The 23326-nt window shown below is 41.0% G+C and overlaps 2 protein-coding genes across 4 annotated transcripts; one reads left to right on the top strand and one right to left on the bottom strand.

The window, feature by feature from the left end:
- Positions 1-49: 49 nt before the first annotated feature.
- LOC135484080 (organic solute transporter subunit alpha-like) lies at positions 50-5263 on the bottom strand. Of its 2 annotated transcripts, none has more exons than XM_064765180.1 (8): positions 4951-5262; positions 4038-4195; positions 3360-3433; positions 2622-2780; positions 1889-1997; positions 1270-1522; positions 629-838; positions 50-262 (listed from the first exon to the last, which is right to left on the bottom strand). In XM_064765180.1, exons 1-8 carry the CDS (start codon positions 5000-5002, stop codon positions 84-86), a joined length of 1194 nt encoding a protein of 397 aa, XP_064621250.1. In that variant the 5' UTR covers positions 5003-5262; the 3' UTR covers positions 50-83. The 2 variants fall into 2 exon arrangements, with proteins under 2 accessions (XP_064621250.1, XP_064621251.1); XM_064765181.1 differs by having other exon boundaries at positions 127-262; positions 596-838; positions 4951-5263.
- A 1108-nt stretch (positions 5264-6371) lies between these two features.
- On the top strand, positions 6372-22589 carry LOC135484077 (protein dispatched homolog 1-like). Of its 2 annotated transcripts, none has more exons than XM_064765175.1 (12): positions 6372-6422; positions 11054-11574; positions 12018-12154; positions 12747-14192; positions 14708-14947; positions 15312-15440; positions 15564-15704; positions 16179-16293; positions 16481-16614; positions 17152-17226; positions 18001-18171; positions 18738-22589. In XM_064765175.1, exons 2-12 carry the CDS (start codon positions 11172-11174, stop codon positions 19155-19157), a joined length of 3411 nt encoding a protein of 1136 aa, XP_064621245.1. In that variant the 5' UTR covers positions 6372-6422; positions 11054-11171; the 3' UTR covers positions 19158-22589. The 2 variants fall into 2 exon arrangements, with proteins under 2 accessions (XP_064621245.1, XP_064621246.1); XM_064765176.1 differs by lacking the exon at positions 6372-6422 and adding an exon at positions 10319-10607.
- Positions 22590-23326: the final 737 nt, after the last annotated feature.

Genomic DNA, 23326 nt, shown 5'->3' with positions numbered 1-23326 from the left:
AATAAGATACCGTTTTTAAAAAAAGAAATGCTTGATGAACATAATTAATAACTCTCCTCATGCTCTGCTTTTTCATGTTGAAACTATGTATATCGAAATACAGATAATTCTTCTACGGGGGAGTTCACCGAGTTACTGACACCAGGAGTGTCATTCTGTAAAGGATTTTCACTAGGATTCCTGGTCGATTCTGCCTGGGAAACCCCATTGTTTGGTTGGTATTGTCTTTTATAAGTGACCCGATCCATGATAGTATATAGCCCTGAAAGACGAGTTGAAAGAGCAAGATTACTGAAGAGATCGGGGGTTTATTTCTGATGACGAAACCAGAATCCACCTTTGCTCACCCCGCCATATTCTCTAACGTAAGTTTGAACATAACTACATCATTTAATCCGACAAATCTACCACATTACATTTACATTGGGCTGGGTTGGTCAAAATCACGTTAGCTTTAACGGCGCCGTTAAGTCTTAACTGAAAGAGATAACGTCCATTAGGATACTTAACGTAACCGTTGGGGATAACGTGACTTTTGTGCTTTTAAACTTTAACTTTTTTTCGCTGAAACTGTAATTCCTTCACAGAAACCTGCCTGTTTTGATTCAAAGGAAGAGTTCATTATTACCGGAGTCCTCCAATCCTTCAAAGACCGCATCAGTCATATGAATTGAGCCATAATTGGCTCTGTCTGTTTCCTTCTGTAAAACGTCATTGTCGGCCAGCCGTTCACCGACTTGGGCACTGAAGTTAGCCAGGGGTTCTTTGCGACGGTAGAAATAGCGCGCCACGAGTGAGAGCAAAAACATCTCAAATACGAGCAGCGTGTGGTGCATATCTGTAAGAACAATAACTGTCTTTGTTATCCTGTGTCGGTAATTCTACAGACTTCAAAGGCACAGAAACACTTGGCGTAGTATCAAGTTTTATTATTCTTTCGCTCGACACGATGACCTCTCCGGGCTGAGAAAGACTCCAAAATGTGTCCACCATAAGGGGCTGTAAATTATATTCTGTGTACGATGAGATGACGGTAGTGAGAGATCACATAAAGTGCAGTGTTATAATAGAAACCAACGGAGTCACTTGATGATTTTTACCGCTCCTCTTTCCCAAAGTAGAAACCCCCAGAGTTTCGACATCCTGTTTTTTAAAAAAAGTCTTATTCAAAATTCAGAACGAGGGACCATCATTCCCCTAAAAACAAGACATTTGATACAGTAGGCCTATGCATGGTAGGAAAAAATCACCGTTTTTTTTGCCACTTACTTGATGCTCTAGTCTTTGATGTGAATCCACCTGGGGTACAAGGAAAAACTCCATTATTCGCCAACAGGTTAAAGATACCACTCTGCAAGTTGCAAAACAGCAGGACTAACTGCAGGGTCCGGAATTTACGCTGTGTTTGGAACTTTTCCAGATGTGGTTCTGCTACCCGGTGGACTAATACTAGACCATACATGGCTGTCAGCGTGCTGGCCAGATGTAATGTCGAGGCGACTGTGTTTAGCGCTGATGGTGCCTGGATGAAAAAGAAAAGAAAAACAAGAATTTTTGAACGTCGTATATAAAGGTTCCTTATGTGCCATGTAGATATTTCACAAAAGTACATTTTTTTGGCCTGTGAGAATGTATTACCTACTTCCTGTTCCTACATAAATAAGCCTGGCAGAACTCGATGACTTGTGTTGTCATGGAAACCTAGGACCAAGTCACAACCAAAAGGTCAGCGTAGGACCTGGTTTTGTTTTATCTTTGAGTAGATTTGTGCCTTTATCAAAAATTTCTGAAAATAGCCCTTGTCCTTGTAGGGATAAAAGTTGGCACGAGTTCTTTCACGTCAATTTGGGGACAAGGGTCCATAACCGTGTCTTTATGACAAACTTACTGCAGATGAGTCTCCTAAATCAGCTAGGTAGATAGCCTGTCCGAAAAATATCAAAGGTCTGATAACGACAACTTGAAGGACCATGTAGTGCATCTTGACTAGGGTGTACCTGCAAGGAAGTGGTCAAATATTGCCAATTCTGAGTTTACATACAGTTTATGTTCATGTTCTTTAAACAGGTATCATCCGTTCCCAGGGAACGAGTGGATGGGTACTGCCCATAGGGGTCACCTGTGCATGTAGTACTAATGCAATGCACTACTAGTACTCCCATGTCTGGCCAATGGTTTTGCCCTTCTGGTGCCGTTTCCAAAGAGCTGGCTACATACGATTTGTGACGTCACTTTTCTTGTCTTATGACCACCCAAGCCAACCGGGGGCGTCTTTTGTCTTTCTACAGATGGAATCGATACGAAGATCTAATACCGATAGTAAAGCTAGAATGCACTTTGACAGGCTTTCAAGCGTAAGTCAATAAAAGAACACGTTTAGGACAGGCGACAAGTGAAAAGTGATGAGTGATGACGTGAATCTGAAGTAAACCAGATCCTTGGAGGTGATTTACAATCTGTTCAATGCTCAATGCCTTTGACTTAATCCATTAGTTTCTCAATCAATGGACTCAAAAGATAACAAGCTTGGACATTCATGATCCATTGTCTTAAAAATATTCTAAGCATATCGGGAAGTTGTGGATGATATAGAAGTCTGAATCGCCATTTGATTCCCCTACTTAGTGACTGTAATCTCGGGGAGACAGAAACAGCAGCAACAGCAGGGCGGACTCCTCAGGTTCATTTTCTGATCCGTCAAAACTGCGATCATGTGCTGCCGGCCACCGAAGTAACTGACGATGAGTTTCAGGAATTGCAATATGCAGATGGACAGGTACCTGAAGAAAAAAGAAATCGTATTATCATTAGATTGATTTGGTTTTATTTTCTCGCATTTTCCTCAAAGGAAACCTATCACAAAACGCTTATAAAACTGGGGAGTTTTGAACGGCCCGGTTAAAACCTTAGTTGGGAATGAGCTTCCATTGATCAATCTTAGCAGTTTCGAGTTCCCCTCAGGAACTGGGCATCTGGGTAACATTACATAACGTTGCATTACATTACAGACTCCAGTCATTGAACTGCATAACGGAATTTTTCATTCACCCTCCTCTTGATACCGCCTGAGGCTCGGTGAAAATTAAGTGTGATACCCTTTTAGCAGCAGGAAAGTAGGTGTTGGGCAGCCAAAAATTATCGATCACATCCCTGTGCGGTGACTGCTGCTTTCTGGTCAAACCCCGTATTGGAATGAGCCTGATCATTGATCCTGCTGCTTTTCAGCTGGGAAATGAGAGATATGTTTTGTCCCGTTTGTGAAGATTTTGACCCTTTGTGTTTTGGGGAACGAGTGTATCACTAGGATGCCCCACGCGGCCTGTTTTCCTGGGGAAACTTATTGGTATACATGTACTTACATAGCAGACACCAATTCATTGACAAGTGTTGCTCTTGGAACACAAACGGATATCACTGATGTGAGGGATACAGCCTACAAGGAAAAAATTATCAAGCAACATCTACCTTTACCAAATACAGTGGAACCTCTCTTAGCGGACACCTCTCTATTAAGGACAACCTCTCTTTTTTGTCCCAAATTGGTTGTCTCGGATCCCTTCGATTTGACCTCTCTAATCAGGACACCTCTCTATTAAGGACAGCAAGTGTCCATCAACAGGTCCCTTCGGTAGTCCAGGTGGCAGAGTTCCTCTTAATTTTACCATTTTGTTGTTGGAGTTGGTGTACAAGTATGGACATAAGAACGAAGGCTAGTACTGTAAAATCTATCAGGAGCCATCGCAACATTTTTGATGACAGCATTACTACTGTTCTCATGAAACTCTCTGGACCACTGTGGGCAAGCGAGTTACAAGCATACAATGCTATACATCCAGACAGAATGGAAGACGATACCAATGGCCATGTTCTTTGATATCTAGGGTGGACAAGTGCACAATTCAATGCAGCCAGTGTAAAGCCAATACAAAAGTGTACTCGGGTGATGATGAATTTCACTGCATAACAAAGGAATATGTTCAGTGGACTCTTCTTCAAGTATGCATAGCACTGTACGATTGTACACAAAGTATACTTACTGGATATATACCTAGGATCCATATTGGTCTTGATCTTTCTTTCCTGTCTGCTACATCTACCCGCAGGATGTAGATAATCTCTTCGATATAGATTCCGACACAAGCCAGTGTTAAAATCCAGCATATCACAACAACTGCAAGTTGACCACCATCTACATCTGAAAAAACATGACAGAGATCTGTTGGTGCAAGTGGTTAAATACATGTAACATGAAATAACTTGTTGTCCATGGCCTTGAGATGGATTCTAATATCTCGTGTTTGATTTTAATTTTAGGACAGGTTGTGACATTGTCTGCATCAACTGGCACTAGTTCTGTTGGCTTCTGTCATCAACAGGAGGGCATGTTGTGACATGTCATCAACTAGGACCTGTCATTAGCAACCTGGAGGTTGTGAGATAGGTTGCTGGTTGTGTCCACCCTGTGGTGTGGCAGTGTCTGTAGATCAGATGAGACAAAATGAAGTCTGTTGGTTTTTTCACTTCAACATTATAAATCATATCAAGATATATAAGATATTGAGAGCCATAGTATGTTCAGATATTGAGTTGAGAGCTAAGTGTCAACAAGGACATTATAAGCTCTAAACAATATAGGGTGAGTGTAATGTAAGAAGGAGGAAACTGGAGACCCCGGAGGAACTTGAATCCTGCCCTATCGAAGAGAGACACCCTCTCTATCACATATGACTGTGCTGGAAATCAAACCCGGGACCTCTTGAGGTGACAGGTGCTGATGTATCCACTAGGCCACTCCGACAGCCCAAATTTGGTCAAGGATGGAACGAGTCTTCATCAGTGATGTAAGACTATGCAAGGCTTGGTTAGACTCCCTGGGCAGCCCATCGCGTCATCCGTCAGGGTGAGGAATGAGGCCGTTCTGCGTCCGGAGTGTAAGCTTGGTGTACTTACCTTGAAAGAGCTCCGCGGTACTTGGAATGCCATCTGTGCAGTTGTCAGTCATTTTGCTTTAAAACACAACTCTCGAGGAAGAAGAAGAAACTGCCGCGTCGTGGATTTACTCCTTAAATTAAGGCTGGATTGTGTGATTTGATTACTGATTACTGTCATTATATCAGTTTATTTCCATATTTCACTTGCATTTTATGGAAAACACCTGAATCCAGTAATTCCTCCCAAGTTATCCAAAGTGACACATCCTATATTGGACTGACATATATAATTATGGTCATGTGGTATTATACAGTAGAACCTCTCTATGAACGACACCCTCGGGACTGACAAGTGCTGTCCTTAATAGAGAGGTATCCTGATTAGAGAGGTCAAATTGAATGGAAACAACCAATTTGGGACCAAAACTAGTGTCCTTAATAGTGAGGTTGTCCTTAATAGAGAGGTGTCCGCTAAGGGAGGTTCCACTGTACTAGTATACTAAGTAGTGGGACTTAACCTACTTTATGAACATAACCCAATATAAGACCAATGAATAGAGATTTATTGACCTAATTTGGATATGTCACTTTGTAGAATATCATTAATCTATTCCATTTGAAGCTCTATATAAATATAACCTCAAGAGCAAGAATAGATATGACATCCAATTAGGGATGACACAATGGACTTCCCAGGGAGTCTTATCCCCCCCCCCCCCCACCATCCCCCATTTAGTAACTAGTGTTCTCCACAAGGCCATTTGTCAGGGCATCCCAAACTACCTTGGTAGCTCACCACCCTACCTTGGAAGCGCCACCCTACCTTACCCCCAAAATTTGTGAAGGGTTTTTATAGGGCCACCCAAACCCTGGGGAAAACCCTGAGTACCGGGGTATTCATTGATGGTAGGCAGGTTAAGGCCTAGAACTAATACCTGACTGGTATGATGTGACCCGAGGAAATTGATGTATTTGATCTAGGGAGATGATAACAAAGACAGCTCAGCTCCATTGCCCATTGGCATTGTGAATCCCAAACTATTTAAAGAAAAGGGCGCGGTCAATCATGGGAGAGGAAAATCTAAGAAAAAAACAATTACGTGTAGATTGCATCAATTCGTGGAGTTGGATCCACTTACACCTTTTGATTTAGTTAATCATTCTTTAAGGCATGACTCTTACTCGGCATGTAGGCCTATGGAGTCTATAACTCTCTTATCATAGTATAGTATAAAGTGTGGGTTGAGATTTTCATTTCTCTTCGTTTGCTTCCAAAGAGATTTCTCTTTTTCGTGTATCATTGTTGTTTAGAGTATGATCTCTTCCTCGTTGTCATGTTTTCATAGTAAATGGCGTTAGTTGTGATTTTTTTCAAAAAGCGCGCGTTTATTTTTACTCCGCGCAAAACACCGGATACGGAAATAGAATTATTTAAAATGGCCGCTATTGATGACAACGTCACATTCTAAAATAGTTTCATTACAAAAAATGGTAAAACTCGTTTGCCTGAATAATGCTTTTCGGTGTTACACCTCAGATTTGTTTGATTAATAGTAATTCTTTAGACAGTGACAGTTGAAGGGATGACTCGCAGTGATGTAGACAAAAAAGGATCCAACATGATGTTGTCCAACATTAGAAAATTCGTATACACATTTACTGTCTTAAAGGTGTACATTTCGGATGTCGGATGGAAAAATTATTTTACCATTGCTTTATATAATTAGAGAGATCTATTTGTTTGTCATGCTTGTTTTCCACCAGAAGGCTGGCTTACCTTCACTTAAGAAGTTCAGGGTCTTTAAGAATATCTCCTGATGCCAGGAGCATATTTTCTTGGGCCATACTTTGACCCTGCCTAGCTGCAGCCCGGTGGTATGGATAGGCAGTAAATCAACTAACCCTCCCCCTCTATCTACACTGGCTACCGGTCTACCTAATGCGCGTCCGGAACGATTTGTGCGTCCGGAGCGCGTCCGGAAGAGAAAGTGCGCGTCCGGAACAATTTCCTATGTAAATATGAACTTAATGTTGCATTAGATGGCTTAAATAGCATTTTAATTCCATGTAGAGAAAATAAAATTGGAAAAAATCTCCTTGGTGACTTTGTATTTTACAATTTTCAGCGGGTTGATTTGGGTGTTACACAGCCATCAAATCCTAGTTTACTGACGTTTCTCCTCAACCAATTGTTGTTGCAGTTGCAGAATTTCGATAGTAGCCGTGTTGTAATGGATTAGACTGGTATCTGGTGTCTCAGCACATGGAATGCCGTCAGAGTGTCTTATCATTGTTAATTTCACAAAAAATCAGAATCAAATATGTTATTGAAATCACTATACAGTCAAAGTGTCAATTAGTGAGATGTGTTCACATTATCAAAGACATGGCGCCATAATTAGCACTGCTAATTAGGCTTCTGAGATGATGGTCAGTAAATATTGGTCAAAGTGTCAATTAGTGAGATGTGTTCACATTATCAAAGGCATGGCGCCATAATTAGCACTGCTAATTAGGCTTCTGAGATGATGGTCAGTAAATATTGGTCAAAGTGTCAATTAGTGAGATGTGTTCACATTATCAAAGGCATGGAGAATAACGTGGTTCGAGAAATTGGTAGATGGCGCCACCCTTTCCACAGCTCGTGATCCACTTCAATTCGCTTTAGTAGAGTACATTGGTATATGGCCTGAAGATATATGCGTGCACGGCAACTGCAGGAAGACCGCCAACGAATACGTCAAGACCACTAGAGACACTATGAACAGTATTAAAAACAATGTCAAGTCAGCCCCAGCTCGTGATGTGTATTCCAATCTAGTCCTGAAAGATCCCGAAAACGCACCACGTGACCTAAAACAAGTACAAAATGCAAAATATGTCCAAGAACGAAAGAAACGCACCGAGAGCACCAACCATACGCAGCCAAGATGCAATGCAGCAGACGACCTACAATATGTGCTTAGCCAAATGCAACGGGACGAAAATTCGATTGTCCAAGAAATCATCCATACGAAAAATAAACCCCCAGCAATAATTATGTATACCGAAAATCAACTCAACAACATCAAAAGCATCTGTGATAACAACTGTCAACACTCTAGTGTAGTCGGAATTGACAGAACATTTAATCTCGGTCCCTGCTATGTGACTACAACTGTTTTCAAGAATGTAAAGCTGGTCCGTAAACAAACGCAAGAACCACCTATCTCTATCGGTCCACTTTTCCTACACTGGGACGGGCAGTACGAAACGTATCATTCGTTTTTTTCACACATCGCCAAGAAGTTGAACGGGGATTTACCTGCAGCATCATTGTCGAATTTCGTGTTAGGCTCAGACGAGGAACGAGCAATAACTAAGGCCCTCGCTGACTGTTTTCCGGGAGCTACGACTTTACTCTGCACGCGACATCTCAAGGAAAACGTGAAACGTAAACTTACAGACCTTCTAGTGGACAATACCCTTAAGAATACAGTTGTTTCCGGGATTTTTGGACAAAACGGGATTGTTTATGCAAGCGACCAAGAGACATTTAATACAAAGGTTTTCGAACTTCGAAGCACCGTAATCCCAGACAATTTTGCGCAGTATTACGACAACCTTATATTAAAGATAAGAAATCACGTTTTTGAACCACGCCAACGAAATGACCACTTACCAGTATCGTGGACAAACAACAATTCAGAATCTATGAACAACTTGTTAAAGCTAGCCATCAACTGGAAACCCTGTAAACTACCAGAACTAATCGAAAAAGTCGGCAACGTCATTAGATTACAAGATGTAGACGAAAGACGGGCTTTGCACGGACAAGGAAATTTTGAAGTTGCTTCGTGGTTAAGTACAAGATTCAGGAGTACTCAAGCGTGTTGGGTTCTACTGCCCGAGGATGAAAAGTTAAAACGATACGCGAAATTCACGAAATACAGGTTACTCCGGGAAACACAAGGACACATCATCACATCAACTGACGGGAAACTATCAATACCGAGGACACCAATGACGGCTAAGAAACCAGGACAACGCAAGCGTGGACGAAATGAACGAACACAATCAATTCAAAGCAAACGAGTACGCGTTGACATGGTTGAGGAAATCTAAATGGCTAGCCTATGTACATTCTGTTCTTGTTTATTGGACTTTACCGCGGTGAAAATGTTTACGAATGTTCTGAATGTTTGATATTCAATCTCAATTCGATATGGGAGTCTAAACAGTGTCTCAATAAAAATGTTACACTGTACTAAAATGGTTATTTGACATCCTAGTATTATAGAAAATCATGAAAGATACTAATCATTAAGTGTAACATTTGTATTGAGACACTCTGTGTATTGTAATCATGTCGGTTTTGAAAATATCATGTCTGCTAAAAAACTTTTTTAAAAACTTTAAAAACTTTACCACAATTCTTGAAATTTAAGAGCAGTTGTTGTCTTGTGTCTTCGTTGCCCAATGCCTTATTGCAATCCATACCACACCACCATTTCATCACTGTTGGTTGGAACTATATGAATTAATTGTTGTCACTAACGAAACATAGGTGTCCACCCCACTACAACGTATCTCATGTGTCCTACTTACTTACTGTGGTTAAGAAGATAAACTGAGTTGAAACCTAAAAAAAATTTAACACACTAAACTCCCCACCAGAAAATTAGAAAACAAGCTTTTTGGGTGCCCTTCTTACATATGCTGTCAAGGGGACGACCCTTTTTTGCATCCTGAGGGTCAGGGCCTCTCGCAGTGAGCAGCGACAGACCCTGACCCTCAGGATGCTTTTTTGGGTACTATTTTGTCAAGTTCTGTGTCGCCAAAGATTTGAGGTTTCAAATCACTTTGATAATAATATTTAATAATGATTTTTTTTTTAAATTACAGTATTCCTTTAATGCGGTTGTAATATTTTAGTATAGATCTATATATTTGTGATGTCTATGTAATTGTAAATAAATATATTTTGTGAGAAAAACAAGTAAAAATTGTACTACTTCTTTGATGTGAGTGTATCCTCAAATCCACTGTCATCACTAGATCCTTTGATAATAAGCCATAGCTAAATTTAAGTGTAGCCAATTAGAAATTAATCTAAAAAATAAGTCCCCCCTCCCGGGCCCACTCTGTCGAATGGTAGAAAAACTGGCCTTTTAATTTTAATGAATAAGATATATACCCAGGAAAATAATCATTAAGCTCATCTTTAGTTGAAGCTCTTAAAACCGCACTGAATTTTGTTGACCCCCTTCCCCCTTCCCCCTCGATCCCCTCCCCTCCCCCCTAAAAGCGCAAATTGGCTTCACAATAATTGCTATTGCCCCTTATCCCACGGCACGCAAAGACAAACTCATACCGACTTAGACGACCACAACAGGAGAAGGCGCGTAAGGAAGTTGGGATTATGGCATTAGTAATTAACCACCTCGCTGAAAATTGTAAAATACAAAGTCACCAAAAAGATTTTTTTCAATTTTATTTTCTCTACATGGAATTAAAATGCTATTTAAGCCATCTAATGCAACAATAGGTTCATATTTACATAGGAAATTGTTCCGGACGCGCACTTTCTCTTCCGGACGCGCAAACAGAGTTCCGGACGCACATTAGGTGGACCCCTGGCTACAGAGGAATGGAAATAGCGCCCAAAGTGATGGTGTTTCATTCGCCAAGCCGAAAGTAAACAGCCATTTCATTAATTATTTCCGAGTGACACACACAGACAGTCACCTGATACTGGTGATGCCATGGCATAAGTGATGTCACAAATCACGACACTAGACAGTGATTGATCGATTCAGAGTTAACAAATAAATAGGCCTAAGGCATGCCAGGTCATCCCTAAAAATCAGTGGGATAGTCAGGCCATCCTCCAAACAGCTATCCTGAAAACAGCTCCGCGCACAGGCATCAGCATAGCAAAATACATAACAGACCCGGGGCCTCCATCTGCGCAGTTAAATAGTGTACCGTAGGGATTGAATTACAGCACTTTTTAACCCAAGACCCGATGTAAATGCAAGGCTAAAAACTAACTTCCCAGTATCTAATTGATTCATTAAGTTGGCTTTCGCATAAATAAAATTGATTGCCCCCTTTTGATTTTTTCTCACTGATTTTTGCAGCTGTCTTGAATTAATCTGAGGGGACAACTGAATTAGCATAACCATGACATTGGAGGCACCCAAACGTCATGACTGTAACACCTCATGAACTTCGGTGATTACCGATGGAACATCTGTGATGATGGATCAGACAGGTCAAGATACAACTAATGGTATACAAATCCAAGACACTAACCTGATAGAGAATGGAACTCTACTTCAAGTATCTGCAAGCCAAGAATGCAAAGAAAACGACAAAAATGGACTTGTTATAAAAAAATTGAAAACTTCCCCTCAGCCATCAGTCTGTGACAAGGTACCCAATGGGGACATGCTGTCAAGCAGTGACAATACTGTCACTGATATTGGTGACCTACCATCGTCGCAAGATCCACCATCACTCTCTAACAATGTGGAAAATGGAGACCTACCGTCAACTCACGAATCGTCCATAAAGTCTTCAATTAAACCCGAGGTTAAACAGAGCAAGACTCCTTTCGTCTGGTGCAGATGGATTGCAAAATGGCCTAAATCATTTTTCGGTTAGTTGAAAGTCCCTGTTGTCAGATTCATACAGTTGTGAAGCACTTCCTTATGTCTCATCATGCAATGCTTTTTAGAGGATAACGATTTTCTGCTAAAGAGGGAATCAGATAAATTGTAATGATACAGAAGGCATGATAATACACAATTTATATTCTTTGATACAAAGAATATAAAAACTCACCCTAGAAGTCTTTAAAGAGGATGCACCTTGTTACATATACAATACGGTAGAACCTCTCTATTAAGGAAACCCTCGGGACTGACAAGCGCTGTCCTAAATAGGGATGTGTCCTGATTAGAGAGGTCAATTGAATGAAAACAAACCACTTTGAGACCAAAACTAGTGTCCTTTATAGAGAGGTTGTCCTTAATAGGGAGGTGTCCGCTAAGGGAGGTTCCACTGTATTCCTTTCCACTGTATTCCTTTCTCTCCTTTCAGTCTTGACTCTGCTGGGACACCTTGCCTTCATCGCTGCCTCCATCGGACTTTATTTCTCTGGTTACAACATACTGGCGTTTGTTTTCGAAGATTTGCCATTACATCAGCTCAATGATATCATGCACAGACGACAATTGGTATGACGGTTAATTCAGTCGATGGTCCATTTTTCAGAATTATGATAAAGATTGCTGTTTAGAAGATATTGACTCTGAAACTCTTAAAGGCTTTGCCCGTTTGTTTACTTTGTTGGTCGTTTCCATGGAAACGACACACTGCTGCTGTGGCGGTATGTAGCAGACTTGCTGTTTTTGGCAGATTTGTGGGAATTGAAACAAAACACCCACCTTGCAGTATTGGCATATGACAAATTGTGTCCACACGTACCCTAACTCAACTGCTGTGATCAGGAACATTTGTACATGCACCAATTGTAAACAGATGTCACACCAGCATGCATGCATCTGGTATGCATTATCACTGACTACTGGCGTCGCCTGGCGTTAGAAGTTAGTAGGAAATATATATAGTTGGACCAACGGTAAATATATTTGAATGAATGTCGTACTCCTTTAACACCTGGTTAGGTTATGCTAAAACTGATTGAGCAACCGGGCATGGGTCAGTCGAGACCATAGGTGATAAACTTTCCTCCCTAGTCTTCTATCTAGTCTATGAAATAGTTAGATAGAAGGCAGTCATGTTTTAATTTTGCCTTTTGTATTTCAGGCATGGTTCTACAGACAGAATGCTCTTGATGACCTCACAGATCAAACGGAGAAGCATGAGATCAAGAGGCGGTCAATCGCAACAAATGAAAACGACACAGGCACGGGCAAGCGCTATTACGGACTTACAACTCTTGCTCTCATATATGACGCAAAAGATGAGAATATTTTGACTCTGAAGAACTTGAAGAGGATTCAAGAATATGAAAATCACCTCTTTAATCTGCGCTCATTCCAGTATGATTATTGCCTAAACAACAAGAAAAGGAACGCCAAGTGTTGGCGTGTCCACTCACTGCTTAACCTGTTTTATGATCCTGACGCAAATAACATAACAATTGCAAATATCACTGGTGTTCTTGCTAAAGCTGTCGCTAAACCCAAGCTAGCCGAACAGTTAAAATGGATCGCTAGTAAAGACTTTAGCGTCAATGCTACACAGAATATTGCATTTGCCACAAAAATTCGATCTGAGATTTATTTTGGTTTTGATGGCCGTCGGGATTTGTTTGAAGCATTAGGGGACTTTGAGTCATGGGCCTTGAGTTATTTTCTGCCTTACCTCGAAGTCTCAAGCAGGGAACAACTGCAGCCTTTGACCCTTTATTACGGGAACACTGGTCATCTCTACTGGGCAAAGATTGCCCACATTATTTATGGTGACCTGTACCTCCTGATCGGTTCCCTTATTTTCATATTCATATTCACATGGCTTCTCACGACGTCTTTGTGGGTCACGACTTGGGGCATATTCAGCATTGTAACGAGCTTTGTGTGTGCCAACTTGATCTACAATGTTGGCATTGGGTACAAATTTTTCGGAATCTTTAATGTCCTCGCTTTATATCTCGTGCTCGGTGTTGGAGTTGATGACCTGTACGTGTTCTTCAACACCTGGAAAATGTTGGCTAGAGAACAAAATCAACTGGATCAGATATTAGACTTGACTTGTCGACGCGCTGGTTTTTCCATGCTTATCACTTCCGTCACGACCATGGCAGCTTTTTTCGTAAGCTCGTTTTCACCAATATTACCAATCTCAGCATTTGGCACATTTGCCGGTCTCACTATTTTGGTAAACTACATATCTGTGATGGTGTTTTTCCCCACCGTTGTGGCAGTATATCACGTCCATTTCAAAGTAAAGAATTGTTTATGCTGTTCCCTGCCGTGCTGTGAAAGACTTCAAGAGCCAGATTTCAGTTCTCGATATTGCGACACTTCAAGGAATATGACACAAAGCCTGAAAAAAGACCTTGGGGTGCAGTTTGGCTCAACAGAGACTGGATGTGCTGCCATTCATCGGAATGTATTGCACTGGTTTGGGGAGAAGTACAGCAGATTCGTGAGCCATTCGATCATGCGTTGGGTCATCATTGCGGCCTTTGGAGTACTGGTTGGATACATGGCTTACTCACTCAGCAACAGTGAGCTAGATGGCACCGATGTAAGTCAAAACATCTTAGTAGTTCTTCATTTCAAATCTCTTCTGTGCAGGGTGCAAGTTTCTGTGATATGATATTAGGCTGAACATCATATAACTTTCGGAACCTCTCTGATGTGTTAGTCCATCTGCACTTGGTGCACAATTTCTCCAGGGTTCAGTGGAATTTTCTTGCCCTGTGTCATTAATGTGTTTGTCAGATGTGTTTGTAGGTCTTTTCTATGGTTACGCACGCACAGCTTCAATTTCATATTAATTGGTTCAATTAGTACATGTCTTGTAGTTTTGAAGAAAGTAGAGCGTGTGACGTCTACATTTAATCAACCTGTCACGGTAGACTTTAGTCATGTGGGTACGCCCCGCCCCTTTTACTAAATGTTGTTTTTCTTCACTTGAGAATAGCCTGTCAGGCCGAAAGGCGGCTGGAGTTATCTCTTGTCATTGTAAATAATTATTTGCAATAAAAGTCCATTATTTGGCTTGGCCATTGCAAACATCTCGCCTTTCTTGTTTTCCAGATCCAGATTTTGAAACATGACGACCCTTTTGAGATAGCGAGAAACATGCGCTTGACAGCATTCCATCCCAACAAGCACGACAACCCGCGTATTGTAATCAACTTGATGTGGGGCTTGAGACCACAGGACATGAGTAAATGCAAATTCTTGGAATATGAAGAGCATAAGCCTTGCACTGGTCATTCAGTTTGGGATAGCCAATTCGATATCAACCTGCCAGAGAACCAAATTGCATTACTGGTAAATCTGCTCTATGTATGCTTTTCTTGTTGAGTGACAATTCTTATTCGTTGTGCTCAACAGGTTGAGTGGTTCCAGGTTTCACGGAAAGGTGTCTCTCCTATCTCAGGATGTCATTTAAAGGAAAACAGTTACTTTGTCGCACAATTATCAGGGGCGTAGTCAGCCTTTTGGTCGGGGGAGGGGGGAGCAAAATGACACTTTAGTTCGCCCATTCGGCCAAAATCACAATCAAAAACACATTGGGTGACATCAGAAGGGGGCATTTGCCCCCCTGGCCCCTGCTAGCTACACCCTGATTAAATGCCCTTTTTGGGCAAAAACTGCTAAATATTCACTCACTCCTCTCTGATTTCCATTTCAGGGCTTCTGTGAGAAGTTACTAAATGTAACAGGAGAGATGAAGAGTAAACTGAAGCTGGTTCCAGATCCCAAAGAACCCGAGAAGAATCAACTGGTGTGCATCATGAAAATCTTCAATGACTTCTTGAAGGTGTGTACTGGACCATTTCCACTGTGACCGATATTTTTGGCAAGTCACTTGTAAGTCACTCTTTCGCATGACGCTTTAATCTTGCATTTTGTTCATAACGTTGTTCTCTCTTTGATATTTTAGGCGGAGTCGTTAAATGCATGTTATCAGCCTAACGCGGACTTGTCCCTCCCGATCACCACATCCAAGCTTCAGATGCTGATAGACTGTCATCAAGATATCTTTCTCAATATCTCCGCTGCTGCGATCAGAAGACCATTTGAGGTTAGTTCATTACTGATGTCATTGACGCTGCTTTTATAATAATAAAATAATTATGAGACTTATATAGCGCTAAATCCAACTGGTTTCAGTCGCTCAAAGTGCTTCACATTATTACCCCTAACTATTGGCCTGTACATTCTTGATTCAAGCTCTACTCTCTTGGAGTATTACAGGTCCGAGCTGCAGCTATACAGCGCTCAGGACCAACATTCATAGTGTGCCAACTCTGCAAGCTAGGTACTCATTTACTCCTGGGTGGAGAGAAGCAAGTAGGGTAAAGTGCCTTGCTCAAGGACACAAAGACGAAACAGCAGTGACCCTTCCGAGAATCGAACCCACGACCTCCTGATTATGAGCCCGGTGCTCTAACCACTGCGCCACTGATCTTCCCTTGCAGTTTTTCAACCTGAATTTGCAATTTAATTTTTTTTTCTTGGGTGTATTTCTAAAGCACTGTCATTGACTTCATTCCAGGTTGCCATACAGTACTGGCTGTACATTGTACACGATTCTTCAGGGAGGTCGACCTTAAAGGACAATCTTGGTTTCCTAGCAACGAGCAGTGTTTTGCTGACAAGGCCAGAGGCCAGTAAGTAACAGGATAAAAATCTGTGTTCTCCAATCAATTCATTTTGGTCCGGTAGTAAGCTTAGATTTAGTTAATGTTGAAGTTGGCCTCAATTTTTATGCTCTGGTGGTAAGAAATATCTAGATCATCTCCTGTATGTAAACCAAAAGGAATGCTCTTGTATTGATATTTAAAAACTTTCTTGCAGTTGGAATCAAGATCGTTGAGGCTAAGATACAGTTTCTGCTCATCCTTGTCACAACTTCTGGCCGGTCTTTCACGATGCCTGATGACGAGAGAATAGAGATGAAGAACAGTTGGGAAGAGTTCTTGGCGAATGAGGTGAGACATTAGTCGGGGCAAGAATGGATCCAATCCATCTTTTGTTCATGGGATTTAGTTATGTTCCGTGCATCTTTCATCTTGGTAGCTTTTGTGGACTTTTGTTTACAGTATTATTGCATAGACAAGCACGTCCAAGTTCTTCTTTGTGTACAATTTTCTTAATGGCTGCATGTTACAACCAGGTCCGTATTCTTATAAACCTTGTTTTTGCTCATCTCTCGAACCTCTGCATATCTCAAAATATCACAAAATGACTTTCAAATTGAATACCTGCTGAACATAACAACACCAGGCCCATGTCCCTCATCAACCTGGCAGTTGATTTCTGCTCCTCCCTTGCTCTCCAGATAAACTTAAAGTGTGTTTTATTGTCTGCATTAAAATCTGACCAGCTTTTAAAGTGTAGCTCTCAACATCATGAAATGATTTCCAGAAGAAGTAAGGTCAGTAATTTGGCGCTTACGTCTGATAAATACCAATTCAGGGACTATATTGTTTTGAACAACCGTGCTTAGCATCAGAAATTACTTTCAGATCGCGACATTTCCCAAGTCTTTGCAGGGTGGGTTCCTGACTGTGGTTGGATGGAGTTTGCTCACCACAATTCAAGTAAGTCATGAGTCGTGTTAAATTTCTTTAGAAGTTTGGTTCCAATAACCACAAGTCCACTAGTTCAGCGATGGCTCTGTAACGCTGTGTGTGCAAGTTTTACCACTGTCACGTCTGCCCTTGACGTCTGCCATTCCATTTCATTGTCTCAAGTGCTCGAATGGAATGAATTGATGAATAGCGTAACCCGTTGAATATTGCAGGACCAGGAATAACCTTTTCATGGGTATTTTTATCATGGGTCACCGGTCCGTTTGCTCCATTTCACACTACTGTAGGTCTTTGCAAAATGAAGATAATGGAATCAAGGATACCCTTGGGACAAACTTGGAATAATATAATGGAATAAGATAATGGAATAAGATAATGGAATCAAGGATACCCTTGGGAAAACCAACGTTTTCTTACGGGTGGTGTCCTGATCACAGAGGTCAAATTGATTAGAAGTGAACAATTTTTGACCATAACTCGGCACCAAAATCAATTCCCTGAATAGAGAGGGCGTCCTGCTGATGGTGGTGTCTGCTAAAATAGGCTCCACTGTGCTTCCATTTCACTGTATCCAGGGGTCGAAAAATCCTTTCAAGCTGACTACTCCCAGGCTGTGAATCTCAAAGTCTGGACTAGCTCTTTCAGTAAATCCTTATAGTTTGCCTTATGGTAGGCTAGCCCAGCTGTCAAAGTCACTAGTCCCGGGCGAGAGACTAGTGGATTTTTCCACCCCTGCTATATCTATTCTTACTCTTCATACATTGTATCAACTCATAATTCCAGGACATCATGCATCATGCGTTCACAGGGCTGGGGATCGGGACAGCCATATCGTTCGTCACCGTCCTCATGGGTACACGCAACATCATCGTGAGCCTCCTGTCGCTGCTCACCCTTGGAAGTATCGTGATCTGCATTGTTGGTATCATTCCACTCGCAGGATGGAAGCTAGGGGTGAGTGTGACGGAAGTTGTAAGGTCCCTTGGCTCTGATAGTCCAGAGGTTTGGGGTCTGAAGAGGATTTCTTATCTAGCCCTAATAAACTTCTCAATCTGCCTGCTAGATACTCATTACCTTAAAAAGGATAACGCTTACTCTCATTGTTTAAGAGCAGTTCTGTTATTCTACAGGTAAGCATTTTTAAAAAGGACAGTGTCCTAAGTCCTAAAATATTGCATTGTGTACAGAGTTATTGAAGCTGTAACTCTAACTGACATTTGCAACACCTGTAACGTAAATTGTGAACTATGTTGAATGAAATAAGAATGAACTACAGTAGAACCTCTCCATTAAGAACACCCTCGGGACTGGCAAGTGCTGTCCTTAATAGAGAGGTGTCCTGATTAGAGAGGTCAAATTGAATGGAAGCAACCAATTTGGGACCAAAACTAGTGTCCTTAACAGAGAGGTTGTCCTTAATAGAGAGGTGTCCACTAACAGAGGTTCCACTGTACACTAATGCTCTAGCATTAATTATCTACATGTATGTCCCATCCATTAGACTTCCATTTGTCTTACAGATTCTGGAAGGTCTTAACATGTGCTTCGTCGTTGGCCTAGCGGTCGACTACACTGTCCACATGGCACAAGCCTACAGCATGTCCATCTACAGCCAGCGCAGCGAACGCATCAGAGACAGCCTACAGCATGTCGCCATCTCAATTCTGTCTGGAGCCGCAACGACGCTAGGAGCTTCATGTTTCATGTTTTTGTGCAGAGTCCATTTCTTTCTACAGTTTGGGATATTCATTTTTGCTACCATTGGTTTCTCGATTCTGTTTGCCCTGGTGTTTTTTCCCGCTCTTTTGAGTGTGCTAGGACCATCGGGGACGTTTGGGAATCTCCTCCGGCCTGGTGGTGCGAAGAAATCATATGTCTTGAAAGATGTCGGCAGAGTAAACGAGGCATACATAAAAACGGACGATGAATCTCGCTTCTGACGCGGTAGTCTATCGGATAACTACTTGTATTTGGTATAAAGCAGTCAAACAAGGACCCTGTTTTGCGTGTTGTCGCTATTTCTGGCTATCGTCGCTGCTTTCTAGGGCGGCACTCATGTCAAAGACATGTCTGCCACAGCTAGATTTATGAGTTGTCCCAAGATTTAGCACAGCTAGATCGACTCTGTGGTATCTCCATGGCATAGTCGAATTGGGGCGTTCTGATTGGTGATAGCTCACAACTCGAGTTCTTTCCTGACTGGTATTAAAAGCTACTTATTTCTAAAATGCACACGCTTATGTTCTGCCATGTTTATCTTATATAGTCCAAACATACAGTGGATATGCGATGTAGTGGGGGCTGCTATCAAAAAATTGTGGTATAGGTCCTTATAAGGTCATTGGTAAGAGAGCAAAAGTAAACAAGAATATTCTTAAAAGTATTCTGATCAAAAATAATGATTTGATCAAAATTTGGTATCAAAATCAATATTTACCTATCAAAAGCTCACTTTTGTTATTAAAAAGATTTTGAACCGGATGTATTGTTTTATATGTTCATGTTCCCTGAAAATCGTTCCTGAAACGAGCTTAAACTTTCCCGGTTTAGATTTTGTTTACAGAGTGGTTTGATGTATTTACACTGATAGTAGCAAAAAAATGCAGTGTTGTATCCTTCTAAATATTGCCATCATAAGCTTTTCTATTCTAACTGTGATAGTAATGGCTTACAAATGTATTTTGGCCACAACTTTGTAGCCCATTAGATCTGTTATATATTTATCTATTATACAAGCTAAGCTTTCTGTGCCATATTCTTCTTCTTCTTCAGCGTTCAACCTGCCTAAGTAAAACTATAACCTCAGTCCTGTGGCGGAGATGAAGCGGCTTGTCACCCGAAGGTCCGGCTGTGTTCCCCACAGCTTTTCTTCGTCTGTGCCATATAAATCATTGTTGTCTCTACAAACTATTATATAATTTTATGAAATATCAACTTATGCGAAGATACAAATTTTATGTTTTAGGGTAGCATTTTACTAGCCATGTGGACTCTATTTTCAAACACCTTTCAAAAGACCTTTAAAGGGTAACTCGTGTCAAATTTCACCATATAATGTTTTAGCTGTTTTTGACAAATGACTACGTCACTTTCTCTTAAATCGGTAAGGTTTTCAATCAAAATGCACATTTTCTAGAAATTGATGGTTTAATCCCGCCCGGACGGCTCGCTTCGATGCCGTTTTCGTTGATGACGTCACAACCTGAACAATTTCACGGTCGCGGTGGTTTACATTCAGCGATTTTATAATAAATCTAATTAAAAATGGAAAATTTGAGCTTTACATTTGTGATCAACAATTAAAAACGGACGTATTTCCGCAAAGTTGTAAATCACATCATAGTATCACTTTAACAGTTTTGTCAACTACAGATTCATGCAGTTGATTGGGAACACTTGAATACTCATATTATTTTAAAGACCGGGAGTCACTGCCAGATGGCAATGTATGACTCTGGTAGCCTCCTTATGCATTTTGAATATAAATTTACCAATGCAGTTATGCTGACAAATATACAAATACTATGAATACCAAGTTTCAACCAATTTGCAAGTATAATGTGTTCACTACGACATTGTGTACAGTGGAACCTTCCTTAGTGGACACCTCTCTATTAAGGTCAACCTCTCCTAGGTTTGGTCCCAAATTGGTTGTTTCCATTCAATTTGACCTCTCTAATCAGGACACCTCTCTATAAAGAACAGCACTTGTCAGGCCCGAGGGTGTCCTTAATGGAGAGGTTCTACTGTATATTGCAAGCGTTTGTTAAACATTCTTTTCTGGAGCCTGGTTTGTTATTGTTGTTAATGTTAATTGTTCACATGTATCTTTAATAATTTACAAACATTTTATGATAATACTCTTGTTATTCAACTCGTCCTTGACTAGCTGCTGTGATCAGCTACCATGTTTAAAGTAAGCGTATCAGTATCAAGTAGGTCTACTGGGTATTCTAATGAAGAAAGTCAGGCTTGTAACTCTGTTTTTGATTTATCTTCCTCTTCATCTTCTCTTCCCTTACCTCTTACTTATGATGTACTTCCTTATACATGTCGGCCCTATCTGGAGCATAGGCCCTCCACTGTCTTTTTCCTCCTCTTAAGGTCTTGTGCTGCTGCCTCAATTTGCCTCCATTACAGCTGGAGGGACTTATCGCTTTTACTAAATATCATCTCCATGTGCTGGTTGTCTCTTACTTCAGGGACCTCTATTCATTCTGTGATTTTGACCACTGTCATCTGGACTCAGATCTCCTAAAAGTCCTGGTTCAGGCTATTGTTTAGTGAAATATGTGAATTTCAATAAGAAGTCATTTGCAAAAATGGGCTGTGGATATGAAAATTCCGGCCCGTATTTATCCTTTTGGAAATGAGACCAGTAGGCTCTCTGGGGAACGGAAACTCTGCTTTTCACCCCTCGGTAGGGCCTACTCGAAACCATGAACAAACATCTTTTGTAAAGGAAAATCTGTTGTACTGAACATAAAAATTGTCTGGCCAAGGAGAATTTTAAAACTTTCTTTTTATTCCTCCTCTCCCAAACCGTGGTGAACTGCCTACTAAAGAATCAAGCTGAAACAAAACTCTTGCCTAAATCCATTAGGATGTCGGCTGGTTTATACAATGGCACAGGGTTTATCAAACATCCTCTTATCTTCCAGACTATCACTATCAGTGCTTTTCTCTTCCTCCACTGACTTTCTCTTGTCACAGTTTATTGTTTCTGTTAGTATTGGTACAAAATATATCTTGTATAAACTCCATGACAAAGTTTTTTGGGTAAAATTTTTTTTTCCCGTTATATTTCTCTGCTTGTGATGAGGAACCTTTACCCAATAACTCGGGAAGGTCCCATTCCCGGTCAAAAATTTAAAATTAGTGTATGACACAATTTATTCATATATTTTTTTAACCCAATTGTCAATACCAAGCTGATGGATTTTTTTAGATCCATCGCAAAAGTTTGTAAATATATAAGCATGAGGTTTCATTTTGACATATTTTATATTTATTTCTTTAATTTATGAATAGAATAGGTCAGAATTTATTCTTGGTTATAGGTATGAAAAAAAATTAAGTGAATACAACTTTCAGAGTTGATTTCTGCCATCGCCAAAACTATCTTTGTACTGGGTATTGAAGTCATTGGCGGAGCCAGGAGCCAGAAAAAGAGGGGCATGCACTGCATTTCTCATTAAAATTTCTGATGTGTTCTAAAGTTTCATGTTCAAATGCCAAGATTTTCATGAATTTAGGGTGGGGCGTGCATCTGGTGTGCCCCCCTTGGATCTGCGCCTGGTTGTATAAGTCTTATGTGCCATTTCTGTATGCTTTTAGTACTGTTGTACTCAACGTCTGCTGGAGAAATAAAAGCGTAGTTTGAATATCATCTTTAGTATTTGTTTTCCTTGGTTTGGCTTTGAATGTTAACCTTGTAGAATAAGTTTGTGCTTCAATAGTTAGGAAGTGCGACAAAACACAAGGTAAGAAAGATAGAAGTTGGTATGCCATCCATGCAAGGATTTACTGCTCCAAAGAACAGCTATTTAGAGGAGATGACGTGGAGTCTCATACGAAGGTGTTATTTCTGCTGGTGTCGTGATACAATATATATTGTAATATCAGCCTCACCAGGAGTTGATCAACCTTTACGATTGACAAAATCACAAATGTGGCTTGTAGTTGTACTACCCTTCCGAAATATCTGGTCACACAGCCTTGATGGGGGAATGGAAGATGCTGTCCCACCACCGACTCTGTTACGAAGGAGGCCCGTCCGATTCAGGCTATGATTAGCATCCGGCCCAACCAAGGCATCTGTTACAATATAGGAAGACGCTGGCTGGGACGTTACCCTCCCCCCCTCCCCGCTGCAGGCGTGGTGTAGCCTACTAATGTGTGCCACATCACAAGCATGTGAAAAAGCCACGCACACTTTTTAATTTTCCTGCAAAAACCAAGGCATCTGTTACAATATAGGAAGACGCTGGCTGGGACGTTACTCCCCCCCCCCCCTCCGCTGCAGGCGTAGTGTAGCCTATTAATGTGTGCCACATCACGTGCCTGTGAAAAAGCCACGCCTACTTTTTAATTTTCCCGCAAAAATATT

Source organism: Lineus longissimus, chromosome 3 (genome assembly GCF_910592395.1).
Source record: "Lineus longissimus chromosome 3, tnLinLong1.2, whole genome shotgun sequence".
Classification (NCBI taxonomy): Eukaryota; Metazoa; Nemertea; class Pilidiophora; order Heteronemertea; family Lineidae; genus Lineus; species Lineus longissimus.
This window is presented reverse-complemented; position numbering and strand designations above follow the sequence as displayed.